General features: G+C 38.5%; 2 protein-coding genes and 1 long non-coding RNA gene across 6 annotated transcripts in view; 1 reads left to right on the top strand and 2 right to left on the bottom strand.

Annotated features, from left to right (window-relative positions):
* Nucleotides 1-55: 55 nt before the first annotated feature.
* On the bottom strand, nucleotides 56-11770 carry LOC122533069 (balbiani ring protein 3). Its single transcript, XM_043662432.1, has 12 exons — nucleotides 11469-11770; nucleotides 11224-11302; nucleotides 9366-9826; nucleotides 8002-9175; nucleotides 7151-7326; nucleotides 6974-7073; nucleotides 5222-5602; nucleotides 4201-4713; nucleotides 2044-3461; nucleotides 1586-1752; nucleotides 561-713; nucleotides 56-481 (listed from the first exon to the last, which is right to left on the bottom strand). The coding sequence occupies exons 1-12, from the start codon at nucleotides 11624-11626 to the stop codon at nucleotides 414-416; spliced, it is 4848 nt and encodes a 1615-aa protein (XP_043518367.1). The 5' UTR covers nucleotides 11627-11770; the 3' UTR covers nucleotides 56-413.
* Nucleotides 11771-11831: 61 nt separating this feature from the next.
* Nucleotides 11832-12998, top strand: LOC122533107. Its single transcript, XR_006307646.1, has 2 exons — nucleotides 11832-11994; nucleotides 12825-12998. It is a non-coding gene; the product is annotated as an uncharacterized LOC122533107 (long non-coding RNA).
* LOC122533096 overlaps nucleotides 12367-18403 on the bottom strand; it is a 32096-nt gene continuing 26059 nt past the window's right edge. For all 4 annotated transcript variants that reach the window (XM_043662479.1, XM_043662478.1, XM_043662480.1 and 1 more), the window contains exons 8-11: nucleotides 17755-18054; nucleotides 16723-16941; nucleotides 15748-15888; nucleotides 12367-15571 (exon numbers count right to left, since the gene is read on the bottom strand). In XM_043662479.1, coding sequence (XP_043518414.1) covers nucleotides 15432-15571; nucleotides 15748-15888; nucleotides 16723-16941; nucleotides 17755-18054 — 800 coding nt within the window. In that variant the 3' untranslated portion in view covers nucleotides 12367-15431. The remainder of the gene's footprint in view (nucleotides 15572-15747; nucleotides 15889-16722; nucleotides 16942-17754; nucleotides 18055-18403) is intronic.

Raw genomic sequence — 18403 nt, 5'->3', positions numbered from 1 at the left:
TAAATATTAAAACTTTCATTAGCTGTTGTGTACAATCAGAATATTCAAGTGATTCTTTTATCTGAGCTCGGATTTGGAAAAGAGTGGCATGAAGGGAAATGAGTTTTGAATTCAGAAAATGTTAATCATCTCATTAGAAAGAAAAGAAAAATGTGTAAATTCTTTTAACAGCGATTGTTAAGCAAACGAAATGTAAAATCTCCAAAGTCTAAAAATTTCTGATGATTCTTCTAAATCTAAATCTAGATCTAGATAAATGAATCTCTTGAAGAAATGCATTTAATCGCGTGGAACTTATTACTAACAGTTTGGTCGATCATATGACAATTAAAATTTTATTAAAAAAAAAAAAAGAAAAAAAGAGCATTATCTAATAATTTAACAAAATTTGTAAAACAAGATTCATCTTGCAATTAAAGGTTATTATCTTCTTCGGATGAAAGGATAGGTTGTCCTTGAGTCGTTGTTGCGGCGTTGTTACCTATATTTCGTAAAAGATAATTCAGAATTTACACATTACTCATAATTTTATGTTCACGACGCAGCGATGCATTAATTACCGAGAGAAAAGTTCCTCTTCCTGCTCTTCCGTATCAACGAATAGACCATGGCGCCGCTAATAGTTGTAATCGCTGTAGCACACACGATTCCGGTTATTGTTGCATAACTCAGGCTTTTCTGGCGTTCTACATGTGCTCGATGACAATTGGTATCTATAATATAGTGCCAGAACGAAATAATAATTTTAAAAGTGTGAAGGAGAGAATTCGACGAAGAACATCATTAATCGATTAATTGGGAGGTGGGCATGAGCAAGCTGTGCCACAAAAATGTTGAAAAATGAAATGTTTATATAATTCTGGCATTTCTTGGTCTCTTAATTGAGGTGGCAGAATGAAAAAGTAGTATTCTTAAAATTTTAATGCAACGTGACTTACTATACTACTAGAACTACCAAAATAGTCAAAACGATTAATTTATAAGTTTAATTAGAAATTTTGTAGATGAGAAACAGTATATTTTTAGAGACTTAAATGATCCTTCGTAAAATATACAAATAAAAGTTCGTGTAATTGATCGTGCAGATTTTCCAATTTTTTACTTTAACCTTTCCACGCTCTTGGTCACATATGTAGATAATTAATTTACGCCCTAAGCTACTTCCATTCGCTCCCACCTTTACAGAAATAGTTATTTTTTGAAATTCTGAAATGTGGACTTAATTTTTCTTTGTCTGTTATTTTCTTTATTCACCAAAAATAGAATGTAATGAAATTAAATTTCTTCTTATGTGAACTGAAATTGAAAATTCGTCCCTGAAGAGGTTCGAAATTTTATGCTATAGTCTCATCGGTAGTTCCAGTGCTTCTTGCATTGGATCTCTCAATTAATAACAAAATTAATATTCACAACAAAATAAGAAATTAATCAACATTCTTATGTATCAGCATAATCATGTACAATTATTATGACGCTCGCTACTTTATTAATCCTATTGCGCAAGAGAGTTAGTACTTGCAACTCGTAAAATTATTATTAATAATATTAGTTAAGAATTCTCGAAAAATTGTTTTCTTTTTGGTACCTGTGCTGATTAGACAGGCGATCGTGTCATTATCTGTGTCGTCCATTTCATACTTCCCAAAACACAAGGTCTCGTTGTTGATTTCGCCTAAACAATCGCGGTAGCACAGTGGACTATTGGCAAACACGTAACCAATCGTGTCGTTTACCTCGTATTCGATGTTTGATCTACACGAAGATAAATAAAATTAAAGAGACACATTGCAAACATCCGGTCGATCGAAAAGTTTTATCGCTTGGTTTTATTTGATTATACCTTGATTATATCCGAATAATCTTGCAACGTTGAATTTCACTGTTTCGCGGATTAAACAAACGAAATTTACGTTTCCGCGAATTTCACGAGGAAACATTCGTCGAATTTTATCGACGAGAAAGGAAAAATACGACAACGGAAAATTTGTTGATAATAAACAAACTACTAATTAATACAGTACAATTGAATTCTCGAATACTCACGCGTTCAGACGTTCGTCCGTGTAGTTCATCGTCACGATGCAAAATTGCTGTTCCTCGCAATGCATCCCGTCCCATCCGTAGAAACAGTGGCAGGTTCTGTTCTCGACGTCGCAAGTTCCACGATCGTTGCAATTGTTTTTACACGCGCTCACACAGTCGCTCGAATTATCGTCGTCCTCTTTGATGAAACCAGCGTTGCATCGACAGTCGCCGGGCGCCACGCATACTCCATTGGAGCAAATCTCGCAGTGCGGTTCGCAAAAGGTTCGATTCTCCTCCTCGACCGAATCGAAACCTACGTTGCATACGCAGAGCTCAGGTTCCACGCACGTTCCGTTGTCGCAAGATTCGCAAAATGGTTGACAATGATTTCTGGCGATCGTCGCGTAACCCACGTGGCAGGTACACTCGTTCGGGGACGTGCAGCTACCATTCCCGCAATCAAAGTCGCAAACAGGTTCACAGACGAACGTTGTTCCGTTATTTACCAACTCGTAGCCATCTCTGCATTTGCAGGTGTCTGGTGCAACGCAGGTACCGTTAACGCACGGTATCGTGCATACAGGTTCGCAAACGTTTCTCGATGGGCCGTAACCTTCGTTGCAACTGCATGTCTCCGGTGCGCTGCAGAATCCATTGTCGCAAGGGTTATTACAAACAGGTTCGCAAATATTCGAACTGTTCTCCGATGATTGATAGCCTGGTTGGCAGGTGCATTTGTTTGGGCTAGTGCAGTATCCGTTTGAACATCCTTGCTCGCAGATCGGTTCACAAGTGCTGGAGTTGTTCTCCAATTGTCGATACCCTGCCAGACATTTGCACTTGTTCGGCTCGCTGCAGAATCCATTAACGCACGACTGGTCACAGATTGGTTCGCAAGCGGCATCAAAGTCGTGTGACAATTTGTAGCCAGAGTTGCAGCTGCACATTCCAGGAGCACTGCAGTAGCCGTTGATACAGGGCTCGTGGCAAACAGGCTCGCACACTGTTTGGTTCTTCTTTCGATATCCGTCGTTGCAAGAACACTCGTTGGGCGCAGAACAAGTTCCAAACAGACATTCTTCGTCGCAGGTTGGTTCGCAGATAAAGGGATCCTTTGGATTTGGATGGTAACCGTTCATGCATTCACATTCATTGGGACCGACACAGAGACCATTCACGCAAGGTCTTGTGCACAGTTCACAGTGATTTCTCGCCATCAGACTATAACCTGGGTAACATTCGCAGACATCCGGATCCTTGCAGTACGCATTCACGCATTCTTCGTTGCAGATTGGCTCGCAGACATTCTCGTGGTTCTTTGATTCAGCGTAGCCTGGGTAACAGCTGCACTCCCCTGGTGCACTGCAATACCCGTTCTCGCAAGTCTGCTCGCAGATAGGTTTGCAGGCGGACATGGAGGAGTAGAATCCCGTATACTAGAAAAAGAAGAATTTCTTTCGTCGTGTTTCTTTGTTGCTTAAGTATATCTAGAGTCGTAGACCCACGGGAGGTAATTCGAGGATGAGGAAGAATTTTTTGCACTTCTTTGAATGAAAATTTTACTTTCTAATTTCTTTCTTTCATGTTCTTGGGAGCTTGTTCAGAGCTTGAAGTTAATGGCCTTTTTCCACTTTCTCCACGTCAAAAATCCACTTTTTGAATAATAAGAATTATGTGTTACAGGTGAGACATCAGGATTTTAGAGATGGGGCATGGTCAAAAAAAAGTTTGCAACCACCGACCAAGAAGGTTGACAAGCTTGTTTAGACCAAGACAATGGTCCTTTTAGGCTTCCTCCATGTCAAAAATTCACTTTTTGAATAATAAGAATTATGTGTCACAAGTGAGACATCAGGATTTTAGAGATGAGGCATGGTCAAAAAAAAGTTGGCCACCACCGACCAAAAAGGTTGACAAGCTTGTTTAGACCAAAACAATGGTCTTTTTAGGCTTCCTCCACGTCAAAATTTCACTACGTGTCACAGGGGTGGGATTTTATGGCATCAGAATTTTAGAGATACTCAAGTGGGGCATGGTCAGAAGAAGATTGGAAACCACTGATCTAGATTATGTACTTGAACAAGAGTCTATTTAAATTATCTAGGATCGAGATTCTAATTATCAACTTAGATTCAGGATCTCCCTTTATCACGTATTGCTTTTCGTCGCATTTACCTCAATGTGGCTCTGATCGAATTGATAGCCCTCTATGCAAGTACAAGTGTTGGGAGCGGTGCACTCTCCGTACGGTTCGCATGGAATTTCGCAAATTGGCCTACACTCGTAGTCGTTTATCCTTTCGTAACCGTTGTGACAATCACAGTAATTGGGACTCGTGCACATCCCGTTCGCGCAAATTCTTTCACAGACTGGTTGACAGGCGTACATAGAGTCGCTGAGCAATCCGTAGCCCTCGTGACAAATGCAACGTTCCGGCGCTCCGCAATAGCCATTCTCGCAGGGCTCGCTGCAGATCGGCTCGCAGTTGTTTTCTGTCATTTGGTATCCTGGATTGCAAGTGCAGACACCCGGCGCCGTGCAAGTGCCGAACTGGCAACCGTTCTCGCACTTTGGCACGCAATTGAACACGTCCTCGGGATCTGACTCGTAGCCGTCGTGGCAAGTGCAAACATCCGGTTCGGTGCATTCTGAATTTTGGCACGTGACACGGCAGATCGGCTTGCACGTCTGTGAATCATTAGAATTAGAAAAGGAAAGACCGTTTCCTTCTGTCAATCTTATGTTATATAATATAGAGCAAAGAAAACGAATGACAATAATGAGAAGTAGCAATGGAAATGACACCTGTGCATATTGCTGTGACAATCGCGGCGTAAGCTTAAGCAAATTAATATAAATTGTGCAATCCTGGAAAATTTGATAATTTTTACTCAGTTCACGGGCAAAAGATTGAAACAGAAGAGAGTGAATACTGGGCATTTAAATTTCGTATTAAATAAACATTTAATTTGGTAGATAGAAATAAATTTTTCTTTGCAGCACTCAGAACATGATAGATCTTCAAATCTTCGAATCTTCGAACGATGATATCAACGGAATCGTTGATTTAAAAATTAGTTGGAACCGCGACGAGACCAACGATTCACGAATAAATGCAATCTTGATTACACAATTTGCTTTGTAAGTCGAAAAATTATAAATGTAGAATTTTAAGTGTATGGTTTCTCATACGCACATCGCGATCGTCCGTAGGTTCGTAATTTTCTATGCACGAGCATTGATTCGGGGCGGTGCAACGTGCGTGTTCCGCTTCGCAGTCCTGGTTACAGATTGGCTCGCAGATTTCGTTTTCGTTCATCTTATATCCCCGATTGCATTCGCACACGTTCGGTTTGACACACTCTCCGTTGTGACACTCGTCGCAAACAGGCTCGCAAGAGTAATAATTAATTAGCCTGTAGCCCTCCTTGCAGTCACAAATGTGATCTTTTTTATATAAAACGTTCTCCACGCAGTGGGCATTCACGCATTCAGGTATGCAGACAGGCACGCAAGTGTCGTTCCTCATTTCATAGGAAGAACAGCATTCTTTTTCGGTGCGATAGGCGGTGTAATACTAGGAACAAAATCATTAATCGTACGCATTCGATCCCAATCAATTTTTAATCTGACTTTTACTGAGATAAAAATGGATGTTTTATGTACTTGAGAAGAGAGTTATATGCTCAAACATATACGTGTGTTCTAAAAGTTTATTTATTAGTGAAGCTATTTATTTAGAAATGTTACGAGAAGACAAGATAAACTTTAATATTTTATTATTAGAGACTTAAACAGAAACCTGTTGCAGTTAGTACTGAAGGAACGAGAAAATACTTGAGAGTTATTTTAAATCAATAATATATTATGTAGGAATGTATAAAACAAACGAGAAACTGATTATTTCTAGAAATAGTTTCTATTTTCAAATATAGATCACTCAAATTGCAAGCAATAGTAATATAGTAGATAAATAGTAATATAGAGTGGGTCAAAAATCACTTCCTACTAAAATAAATCCGCAATTCTTTTATTATATCTGGCGATCAACATTTGAAAGAAGTAATTTTTAACACATAATGAAAACATCATGTTTGAGCTTAAATTTAATTTGAAATTAATAAAATTAGTTTTTTTTATATTTTGATGTTTTGTTAGAAAAAAAAAAAACAGATGAAAAGAAACGTTTGGCCCACCCTGTGGTAGTAGATAAATCTATAAAATATTCTAACTATTATACTTATGTTATGATCTTTGTTTCGTGCATAAAAATATAAATTTACATAAATACAGCATGTCATGAAAGAAGTGAATAATTTGTGAATAATTTTTTAATAAACTGAGATAAATATATATTTTATCAATAGCTTACTTAGTTTTTTAATTGTATACGAAACATAATATCAATAAAATGCATGCCCCTTTATGATATTTTTATATATTTCTTGAATTTTCTTACGAATGTTTCCTTTTAATTGCTTAGTCGTGAACATTTTCCTTTAAGTACAGTAAAATCTCGTTTACATGAGCTAATTAGTGCCGAGTCTCATATGTACGAACTCATAATTATTCAACTTCTATGATCCTCACCATTATTATTATTCAAACAAGCAAGAGCAGCGAAGAAAATTTTATTACCCGAACTTCGTTATCCAAACGAATAATTTGTCTTCTTACGTAGTCGGATAAACAAAATTTTACCACAGAAAACAGTTCGATGAGGAGGAGAGTAATTTCTAGCAAAATTTATAACTTTTTAAAACACTAACACGTTGTCGGGGTGATAAACGTCGCGATGATAAAACTACATGGTTAACTGATAATTCATAAAACTTTAATGGAAACTAAATGTCAAAACAAAAAGATGTTTCTTTCACGACAGCTTGTATCAGTGATCGACCAATCTCAATGGAAATGGACATTTTTCGCAGGGAATCAAACGGTTTACCTCCTTTCTGTAGTTCCATCGGACTTTCGTTTCGTAAAAGATCCCCCATTTTCTGACTCGATAGGTCTCCCTGTACGGAACGAGCTGCGTAGTTCTGTAACTGAGAAGAAATTTGCACGAAGATTGAATCGATTCTTGCGGTTCTTAATTCTTCTTAGTGACAATACGCGAACATACCTGACTAGCTTGTTGCAATTTCCGTAGGTAATGCTATAGGCCAACATCGTCGGCACGATTCCGGTTAGTTGAGGAAAAACAACGAAAAATACAATGTAAAAAGAAGTCATGTTTCGGGATCTGTCTCGACGCGGTCTGCAGTGTATCAATGGATGAACGATACTAACGCGACAATTCTCCAGAGCGTATCAAATGAAACAGGATGCGTCGGAAGCGATATCGTTTCCAGACGAATAATTAGAAATTATGGAAAACACACGTCACGCTGTTTCCGTGTACATCCTCTTTATTTACGAATGATTGTACAAAGGTTACAGAATACTCGACAGAAATCGAAGACTGGAGCTAAGGACATCGGCGAATCGCTGTTTTCGAATCAATTATGACACACGCATACGTAATTCGCAATCGTACTATTAGAATTAGAATTAATGTGCGTAGTAATTCCCCGTTTAATAGACGAACGTTTTCGATTCTTTGCGCTTCTGAATTCGCTTCGAAGGTGTGAGTGAACAAAATGGAGAGAACGGAGGTCTAGTGTTCCAGATTCGAATGCAGTCATGTTTAGTGTCGTTTTTATCGAGAAAAACTTTCAATATATATCCGCCACTATAAATCCAAAAATTTTATTTCGTCGATTGAGATAGTATCACCCACGTTCCATGGAAGCAGATTCCAAAATTGATGGCCTCAACCATCAATTATTTCGTCTATTACACGAAGCGCCTATTAACCTATCAACCATACATAGTTTATTCGCTCTCGAATATATCTACGGATAAGACGGCACGTAACGAAGAAAAAAAATGAAAACAACAAAAAAAAAAAAAAAAAGATACAAATTGTTAAGCCAGAACGCATCTCTGTCTGCCCTTGACGCCAGACTCTTTCCTGTAACCAGGATTGCAGATGCAGAGGTTCGGCGCTGTGCAGACGCCGTTATGGCATCCGCCTATGCATACCGGCACGCATTTAGTTCGAGTCACGTCGGAGGGGCTTATGGTGTAGCCACGTTTGCACGTGCACCGATTCAGGCCGGTGCAGTCTCCGTTGAGACACGGCAGCTCGCAAAAGGGCTCCGCTATTTGACTTCCTCTTTGAGGGATGCATCTTCCGGTATCGGGATCGACCGCGAACCCGTAGTCGCAGAGGCAACGATTCGGGCCTACGCAGCTGCCATTTGGTCCACAGTCTGGTTGACACTGCGACTCGGTTTGCTGATTCGACTGTTGATTAGACTCGGGACACCTTCCAGTGACTGGGTCGACGGCCATTCCGTAGTTGCAGATGCACATGTCAGGGCCGACGCAGAGGCCGTTGGTACCGCAGCCGTTTCTGCACTCGAATGAATTCGAGAACGGAACGCATCTTCTGGTATCCGGGTCCAGGCGGAAGCCCATGTTGCACGTGCATTTGTTAACGCCGACGCATTGGGCGTTTGGGCCGCAATCGACTTGACAGTCGGTGACCTTCGACTCGGCTTGCAGCGTGTCGACGCATCTACCATAGGAGTCGCGGGCGTAGCCAGTGTTGCAGTTGCAAACCCCTGGAGCGACGCACACGCCATTGCCGCAGTTTTGTGGACAATGCGGGACACACGCGCGGTTGTCATCTGGAACGTAGCCTGGATTGCAGTCGCAGATTCCAGGGGCCAGGCACTCGCCATGGGCGCAACCTTGGGGACACTCTGGAATGCATTTGTTGCCGTTGAAGTTGAGGGTGAAGCCTGGTTTGCATTGACAGACACCTGGAGGAACGCACTCTCCGTTGGTGCAACCTCGAGGACACTCGGGGACGCATTTGTTCGTGGAGTCGAGGTTGAAGCCTGGTGGACATTTGCAGACATTGGGCGCGATGCATTCTCCGTTGACGCAACCTTGAGGACACTCCGGGGCGCAGCTGGTCCCGTTGAGGATGTAGCCTGGTTTGCACTCGCAGACACCTGGCGCGATGCATTCGCCGTTGGAGCAGCCGGAAGGGCAGCTAGGAACGCACGACTCCCTGTCACCCGACGGATTCACGAATCTATAATAGAACAACGAATCTGTTGTGCTGTGGCAAAGTCAACTAAAAAACGCTAAAGTTTCGTAAAGACACGAAGCGTTACGATGTATTAAATGAATATCACAGAAGAAAGGAATTTCAAGATGCTACGAACAAGTTGAACTTAGAAGATTCATTTAGACGATAATCGTTCTTTGATTGATCGATTTACCCTTCGTGACAAGTGCACACTCCGGGGCCAGTGCATTCTCCGTTCCGACAGCCATTTTCGCACACAGGCACGCACTCTTTCGCCTCGATGCCGGTCGAGCTATCCGGCGATGGTTGAATCACGTATCCTGGCCTGCATCTGCATGTCCGGGGTGCCACACACTCGCCGTTTTTACAGCCACCGGGGCAGATTGGTTTACACTCGCCGTTTTCTTCTTCGTAACCTAGTTTACAAGTACACACGTTCGGCGAGAAGCAATAAGCGTCTTTTTGGCACAGTTGCTCGCAGTATGGCATACAGATGCCCTTCTGAGGCACCCAGCCTGATGAACAAGTGCATACATTTGGCCCGGTGCAATTCCCACCCAAACATCCTTCGTCGCAGCGAGGATCGCAGCCATTGGAATTGATATTACGCTCGTAGCCGTCGCAGCAGTCCAAAATCGTGATCCATCCGCCTTTCTAATAACCGAAAATGGGAAACGTGTGCATAAACTGATCGACGAAAGTATTTGTACACTTATTGCAGATTTTTATTTGAATTTCTGAATTGGCAAGTCAGATTGATGATCTTTTAATTGAGAATGATCCAAAAGAGAAGACGTACATATATAGCGGTTGGCGAAAGTATTTGAATAGTTGTTATATCTTTTATTTGAATCTTCGAATTATACATCAAATTAATAAATTGCTAATTAAAAATGGTCGAAAGGGGAAAATGTATACAGTGATTAATGAAAACATTTAAACGCTTGTCGTAGAAGATTTTCATTTAAATTTTTGAATTATAGGTTAAATTTAAAGGGTTCTTCTAATTAAATAAGACTTTCAAAGTTGATGTTTATATAATATAAATACTAAATATGTAAATACCACTGTGTATACAGTGAAATATAATGTTTCTATGTTCTTCAATACATTTTATAAATAATGTTATTTCTAATCTGTTAATTAACTACAAATCGGCAAATATCAAAATTACAGGTGCATAAATTACGGTGGTATAAATAAAATTTGATGTGAAAAATTTGTGAAATGTCGGAACTGGTTCAACGACTTTTATCGTGCAAGGCCGTTTAGGATCAGAAACTATAATGAAGCAACCTTGAAAATTAAGCTTATCTCGTGGAAGATACTCGAACGCTGCGTCTCTAACTATATTCGTGTCCTTGTGTAAAATCATGTCTACGATAAAGTACAATGGTTACAATGTTGCATGTAACATTCTACATTATAAAATATAGGATTTCGATTATTTATTCGAACTAATTGAAAAATGATAATTTACATCTTGGTATTCTAATCTGTCTTTTCAAGTTTATTTACAATTTATTTAGAAATTAGTATTTCTACGAGATTACTTTCCTTTTCTGCTAATAATCATCTATTGGTTGTTACTATTATCACGAATATATGTTTCTGTATTATATATCAAATATCACTATACTTCTTTTTTAAAAAATTTTTTCGTCACTACATGCCTAATGACTAATTAAATATGATAACTTGTTTGAGCAATATGCAACGTGTATGTGTATCGTTAACCATATCTAGAGTGGTAATATTACTGGAATAAAAGTTGACACTAAAACTACTAGCAATTAAAATGTAAAACTTTTCTTCAGAGAGAGAGAGAAAAAAAAAAAAGAAAAATAGAAAACTTTATGACACAATAAAGTGCACGAGCTTTTATTTACACACTTTATGAAAAATCATTTAAATCTTCGAAAACACATCTGTCGAAATATCCAACTAACAAAAATTATGAATTGATCATTTTGATCATTTAACCGCGGTAATTCTAGTGTTAAAAAATAAGGACAATATCTGTCAATATGTCTTCTAATCTGTGTATTTACCGTGTCTTCCTGAGGTGTCGAGGGGAGCGTGTTGTGAGGGAATTGACCCGTGGCGTTCAACTGCAACGCGTCCGCGTAACTGAAAAGAAAGAGAGAAAGACGACAAATTTGATGAGCGTATCGACGATAAAACCATCGTTCAAAGGTCGCCGTTCGTTCGCATATTTGCGATTCGACTGCGATGTATGACCGTCGTCGCGTCGTTGCTCATTTAAAATTATCGAAAGTTTTCTCGTTTCACTCACCGTATCCTCTTGTAGCAGAGTCCAGCCTGCACGGTGCTGTTCAAGGCAAGATTCGATCGATCGTGATGAACGCGACGGCCCTTGACACCTTCGATCGCCAAGGTGTCGGACAACAGCAACGTCCAAATAAACGAACAGACGAACAATGTTTTGTACATGTTGAATCCGCGAGCACCAATGGATTACTGGTTTCTTATTTTCTCGGCGCGCAGGATTACATCTCTTCTGATAACATCGTGGGGTCACCACGGCGTTTCTTTTTCGATTACGTAGCTGTTCGTAGAAGTGTTTATGAACGCGACCAGCATCCGTGTATCGGAATTCAGCGAATTTTACGCCCCTCCACTCTCCCACTCACCAGTCTAGAGTCTTTTTTAAAATAATCGAAGACAGTGGAGCACGTTATTAATTAAGCGCGATCTTAGACATCGAGACTGAGTGTAGAAGATTTACGTACATTCGAGGCATATTTTTCAATTGAACATTACGCTGAACATACATACAATTACGTTGGCAGTTGCTGTAGGTCAGTTGACTTTCTTGTGTATCTCACTTGCATCTCCTGTTTCTCACTCTGAGCAAAAGAAAATTTTGATTGTATTTAATTTTTCTACGGAGCAAGAGCGAGTAAAAGATAGAGAGAGATGGTTCGCAAAGTTGATTCATTGATTCATTGACGTAGCAATCAGTGTATTCTAAGAATTGCTTGTAGCTAGAGAAAAAAAAAAAAAAAAAAAGAATAAAACACTCGAGCGACACTTTTGTATTGCTGAAGGCGAATTTTCCTCGCTTCGTTGACGTTTCTATAGAATCTCATCTTCTGAACGTCGGCTACCTTCTTTCTCAACATTCTGCATATCGTTTCGATTTATCATAATTGTTTCCTTTCTTTTTTCTAATTGCATTTAGATAACATTTCCGGAGTTTAATTGCAAAGTCGTTTATAAAAACTATTCGTTTCCTTGAATCGTCATTACGTATTGAGCTCAACTTGACAATATGAGAAAAATCGGGAAAACGAAAAGAAATAAATACACAATATGAATAGCCATTTAAAAAATGATCGAATATTGAAATGCGTTAAATCAATAATATTGACTGTTTAAATATTTAATAACTTTGTGTTTTCTATGAAATACACATCTGTATCAAACTTACACGTAAATTTGCTTTTCAAAATCTTATTGGAATGCTGAAAATGAAATTTTGGAATGCCTCCGTACGGATGTAATACATTCACAAGAAACAAAAAAGAAACATCTACATGTGTTCGACTATGGACAATGGAAATGTTCGGCACGCGTGAAACTCGCATATTGCCAGTTTATGTAATCCATCGATACCGTTGCTTCACAGAGGATGCAGCGCAGTGCGACGAGATAAAACAAGCGAACGGGAGGCGCGATGCCGTCCTATTTTTAAGTATGTGATAAACTGGACGTTTCAACTCGTACCGCGATAACTTGTGAATGATTTACTGTGGATTGACCAAAAACAAAAAAATGATAATTCTGTAAAAGGAGTATACCATCAAAAAAATGACTATATGAATATCGAAACCTTCGTTGTCGAAACCTTCAGTCTATAAAACAGTACAGTGATTATATTATAATCTGTTGAATTCTTCCATCAACTGAAGATTCTAACAATAAAAGAATTTGCACAGTACAAGTTGTTTTTAATGAAAAAGAAAAAGAAAATTTATACAAAGCCTTCCGACATATAACTCATTTAATGAAATCTCGGTATTTGAATAAAATCGTGTAACACCAAGGTCTCTCTTCTATGTAGTTTATCACAAAATTCTCGAAGAATTTAACGAGAAGTGGACCAGATTACGACGAGTGCAACGATTACGGCGAATTTATCGGTTTAGCATGGCGAAGCTGAGGGATTAAACGCGCTGATATAAATATGATTATGCAAGCACTATCCTAATTACGACTTATCTGTTTTTTTCTTTTTTTTCTTCTTTTCTTCTTAGCAAATATCACTACGACGTTAGTTAAACGCATGACACAAATTTGTAACTGTAATCTATTATTATCGGTGATGTCAAGTGAAGACATATGTATAGCACAGACGTTGTTACATAGTCGAGTCTTAAAATGTAAAATTTAGATCACGCTTAAATCGCTGCTTGATTCTCAAACTTGAAATCGTTGGGTTTATTTTTAACACTATGACGATTGGATTAGATATTCTGTACATGCTGTATATTTTTTGAGTATGCAAATTTCTCATAATAATGATATCATTGTGACGTCACTGGTCCTTACAGATCTTTAAAAGATATTTATATATATATATATCTTTTAAATCGATCAACAATTTCCAATCTTAATAATTATCACTTAATAATTATTAATATTATCACTTAATAATTATTAATATTTATCACTTAATAATTATCAATATTATACACGCTGTTCATTCAAGTATTTTCAGGAAACGCGGTTTAAACTCACTCGTACATTCTTAATGCACTAATCGGCAAAAATTGGATCAATTGCGATAGAGTACGTAGATATTTCACATTCATTAGTTCCTAAGCTATATTTACGCGTTATTATTCTATTAAATATCTCCTACGCAATACTGTGCTGATAATGTTATTGAATTAACAAGTGACAAGTATAGAAACTATTACACAAACAGTTTTTCATCATTCTACTGCTTGCAAATCATTTTTTTTTTTTTTATTACTGTTAAAACCTGTTCTCGACGTACACGAGAATTGATTAGTATTGGTAACTGGTGACTCGTGGCTTGCAGAATAATCCTCCAATAACAGCGTGCCGCGAAAATGTTTTCAATTCCCTATTTCGTATCTTTAAAAGATACTTAATCCCATGAAATTTCTTCGAAGCAAATTTTTACTCTTCCTGAAGAAAACTGAACTTGAAAACTAATTGTACAATATACTCTCCCTTAAAAAAAAAAATTGCTTACAATTACTCTTCCTTAAAAAAGGAAACCTTTCGAAAACTTAAAAACTAATTGTACAATATAAGAAAGACTTTGTCGAGTAGCCCAAAGTTCCTTAACATTTCTTAAAAGCCCGCAACGGTAAAAAAAAAAGTTCAACGTGAATATGTGCTTTCCTATTAAGAGTAAAAAAAAAAAAGAAACTTCTTTCGAGACATTCTCGTATTGGTTGAATTACGCAGCGTTGACGTAAGCGCGTTCAGAGGGCTCGATGGCCGCCGATTGATGTGAACGGTTTCCGAGGAGAGAAAAGTCTCCTTGTCACGCCCCGGATCGTTCGATCGGAGCTGCGAATGTTTTTTTTTTTTTGCTTGGTCTAGGAACGATTGCAGTCACGTTCAGCCTTGCACACTTAGACGAGACCCGCGTAAGGTCGACAACCAGTTCAGTTGGATTTTTCCTCGTCCCGTAGACGAGCTGGCTGGCTCACATCCGCCTTCGGAATTGCGCTTGAGCCTGACACTTGAACAATAGACGCATAAACATCCCCGACAATTTTATCATCACTTTCTTCCTTCCCTTTCTTTCTTCGAATGCTCGAGCGCATTGTTTAATTACACGGCTCATTGGTCGAGTTAGCCAGGTGATTTGCCAGTTCTCTCTAACTTTGAAGTATTAAAGTGATTGTCAGGCTAGACAATGAGGTTCAAAGTTTCGCTTGCTGTTACTTCTACTTTTTTCTATCATATATATTTACAGGCTTGTTGATCAAACGTGTCCCTAATTGAGCTGCAAGTCGTTTATAGATTTCATTTTATGTCTCATTGAGACGTCAGAGTTGTATTTAGCTAAATAATTAGGGTTTCTCGTAGGCTTTCTTTAGCATCCTTAGCTTCACTTCTCCAAAGATGTCGAGATTTTTTAATTAAACGTGCTGTCGATCGATTTGTATTCTTCTCTTTTGCTAATCGAAATACAAGGATGCTCGTTCGTTCGACCGCAGTTTTCCATTCAAACTCTGGTTTATTATTCAAATCACGCGTTCTTACGGGAATTTAAAGGACTCGATTGCAAAGGAATCTCGTCGTAAACGTGTTCCGTGTTTAGATCGAAGTCGTTTTGCAGATGGATCCGCGTTGCTGGCGGTCGATCGTAATGATCTTCTTGGAAAAGACCTGGGAAACATAAAGTAAAAAGAAGAAAAGAGGAAAATACTATAAAAATATAGAAAGTAGCGATATGACGGATAGATTCTTTCAAAAGGAAGGACGTATACTTGTACGTGAATAAATCTTCGTGAAAGGAAGGTGCGAAGATGATTAATGACAGGAATATTGGCACATGTGTTTACCATGCAGATTTCCAGATATACGTAGACCAATCGTGGCAGCTCCATTGGCGTAGTTGCTCGTCAGATCGTTATTAGCCATGGATGGCATCACTCTGGGCTCTGGGGTGGAAGCAAACAGTGGCACCAAGCGAATTGGCGTTTCTATAATAGAATTATAATAGACGTACGGTCAATTAATTGAATTATGAGATTTCGATTTAAATAGAACCTTGATTATCGAGCAAGTTTCTCTCCCGTGAAAGATAATTTATGTCAAATTATTTTTAATATTAATAAATATATATTAAAACTAATTTTAATAAATATTAATCCTCCGCTGGATTTTTTGTAATTTTTCTACTGTTTTCGACTCTGAAAAATTCGGAGAATTGAAATCTCCACTTTGATGTACGATCGATCCTCGAACCAAACATTTGAGGGGATAATGAGCAAAAACAGAAATTCGCTTCGGAGACAGTGGACACAAACGACCCAGATTCCTCAGATCTTCGATTTAAAATGTAACGATTTTCAGTTTTCATTTTGATTCTTTCTTAGGCAGTCCTAAATTTTTTTTTTCAATCAATATCCTTGTAATCGGTCGTTTGTAAATATTAGAATATCAGAGTTCTCGAAGAAACTAAAACATTCAATTACAATTACTCGATTCACCATTTTGCCTCGTAGGCTGGTTTTTCTAAGAAACTCCCCGATTTCTGATACGATCGAAATAAAAGAAAAAAAAAAAAAAAATAGAAACGTGTACGGTATTACACCAATGCGAGCGAAAAATCGAACGCAGCGGCCTTCGAGAAAAAAAAAAGGGAAAACGCGTTACCGGATACCGTTCTAATTCCCTGCGAATAATCCACGCTTGAAGTATGGTTCAAGATGGTCATCGAGATAAGATTACGTGTGCGAAATCGAGGTCAAGGACAGACAGATTTCACCTGGCTGCGAGAAAGGAGGATTTCGCGAAACGCGTCTAGTACTCACGGGGTAGGCTACCGGTGACTATCGACGAGATCTTCGTTGTATTTGTGCTTTCTTGGCTCTTCGTCTTGCCTTCTTCGTATATCGAGATCCTTGCTGCCTCCAATAACTTTGAACGCATGTGGAGGACCATCACCACTGCTACCGAGGTTAGGCCCAATGACACGATCGATGCTACCACGATTAGAGCAATGTCCAGGGAAATCGGCGCTGGTTGAATGTCTGTAAAGAAGTTGTTATTATTATTAGTCTATGGATGTTTAAGAAAAATTTATATCTGCGTCATTATCGCCGATTTAACGAATAGATAAATATTTAATCAAACATATCGTGGGCAAATCTTCATGACAGAAATAGAAACAATGTTGAGGTTTCTCTCAGTCATAAGAGTATAAAGATGATTTTATTTTATGTATTTGGTGCATCTTTATATATTATGGGAATTTGTAAAATTTTTATAAACGTATTAGGCTGTAACATAAATTTTAAAGTTATTAGTTTATGAACGTTTAGAGAAATTTACTTCGGCGTTGAATATTGCCGATTTAATGAAATGATCATATCGCGAGCAAATCTTCGTGAACGTAACTATAGAAATGGAAACAATGAAATCGAGATTTGTTTCATTCACTACGTAATATAAAGATTATTTTATTATATTATATTATGCATGCACCATGTGTATTTATAAAGTCTCTATAAATGTAATACTGTAAATGTAATTTCTCAAGACTTTACAATCTTATGAATATCAAGCAGGCATTTATGACATTTAAGAAAACCTTAAATGTGATTCAGTACTTGGTTCGTAATAGAATTGTTGCATGAATAGTCGCGATTAAATTAAAGTACAATATTTATGACAACGTTTGGTTCATAGCGGATTAATTGTACAAAATGGTCATGATTGAATCGAAGTATTTATGAAATTATAATGAATTACTGCTCGATTCATAATGGATTAATTGTGTAAAATCGTCGTTTGTTGAAATCGAAAGTGAAGGTCACGTTTCTACTCTATAGAAATATACGCACCTTTGTGTATATTTTTGACATAATCGGTTTTAGGTGGGCCGATGTCGTGCAGGTTAACGTTGTCATCGACATGACTCACGAACGGAGTTTTCATCGCGAATTTCCCTCGGTCCTTGTCCAGGTTTCTTCTTCGTTCCGGCACGGAAACCCAAACGATCACAGGCTTGGCGGTGCTCGAGTTTCCATCCTCATGGGCCTGTGTCCTAATTTTCCTCTCATCCGAGGTCGAGACGCTGCTAGTTTCCGGACTCGTTGTTCTGACGCCAGGATTATCCGGCGTGACAGCTGTTTCGCGCACATCTTCCAACAATTCGTCAAACGAAACGACGATTATTACGTAAATCGCGCGAGCCTGTTTGCCATGAGTTTCATCTTATCCAAATGAAAAATATTTTGCCTGACGTGTGTTTAAACTCGCGGCTCTCGGTCAACAAAGTTGCATCACGCGCGAATAAATATCTCACAGTCAGCACACGCACGAACACGCGAGCTCATCTCATTTCTAACTAAACAGATTTAAATGTGCAAGAATGTACAGTGTGTATATAATATTTGAGAAACAATTATAGTCAGGCAATGAACTTACAATTAAATATTTTACATTTCAATATCTTAAATATTTAATTACATTTCAATATTTTTATATCGT

Source organism: Frieseomelitta varia, unplaced genomic scaffold (genome assembly GCF_011392965.1).
Source record: "Frieseomelitta varia isolate USP_RPSP 00005682 unplaced genomic scaffold, Fvar_1.2 scaffold_493, whole genome shotgun sequence".
In the NCBI taxonomy this organism is placed as follows: domain Eukaryota; kingdom Metazoa; phylum Arthropoda; class Insecta; order Hymenoptera; family Apidae; genus Frieseomelitta; species Frieseomelitta varia.
The sequence above is the reverse complement of the archived record's forward strand: the minus strand, read 5'-3'. Positions and strand labels throughout refer to the sequence as shown.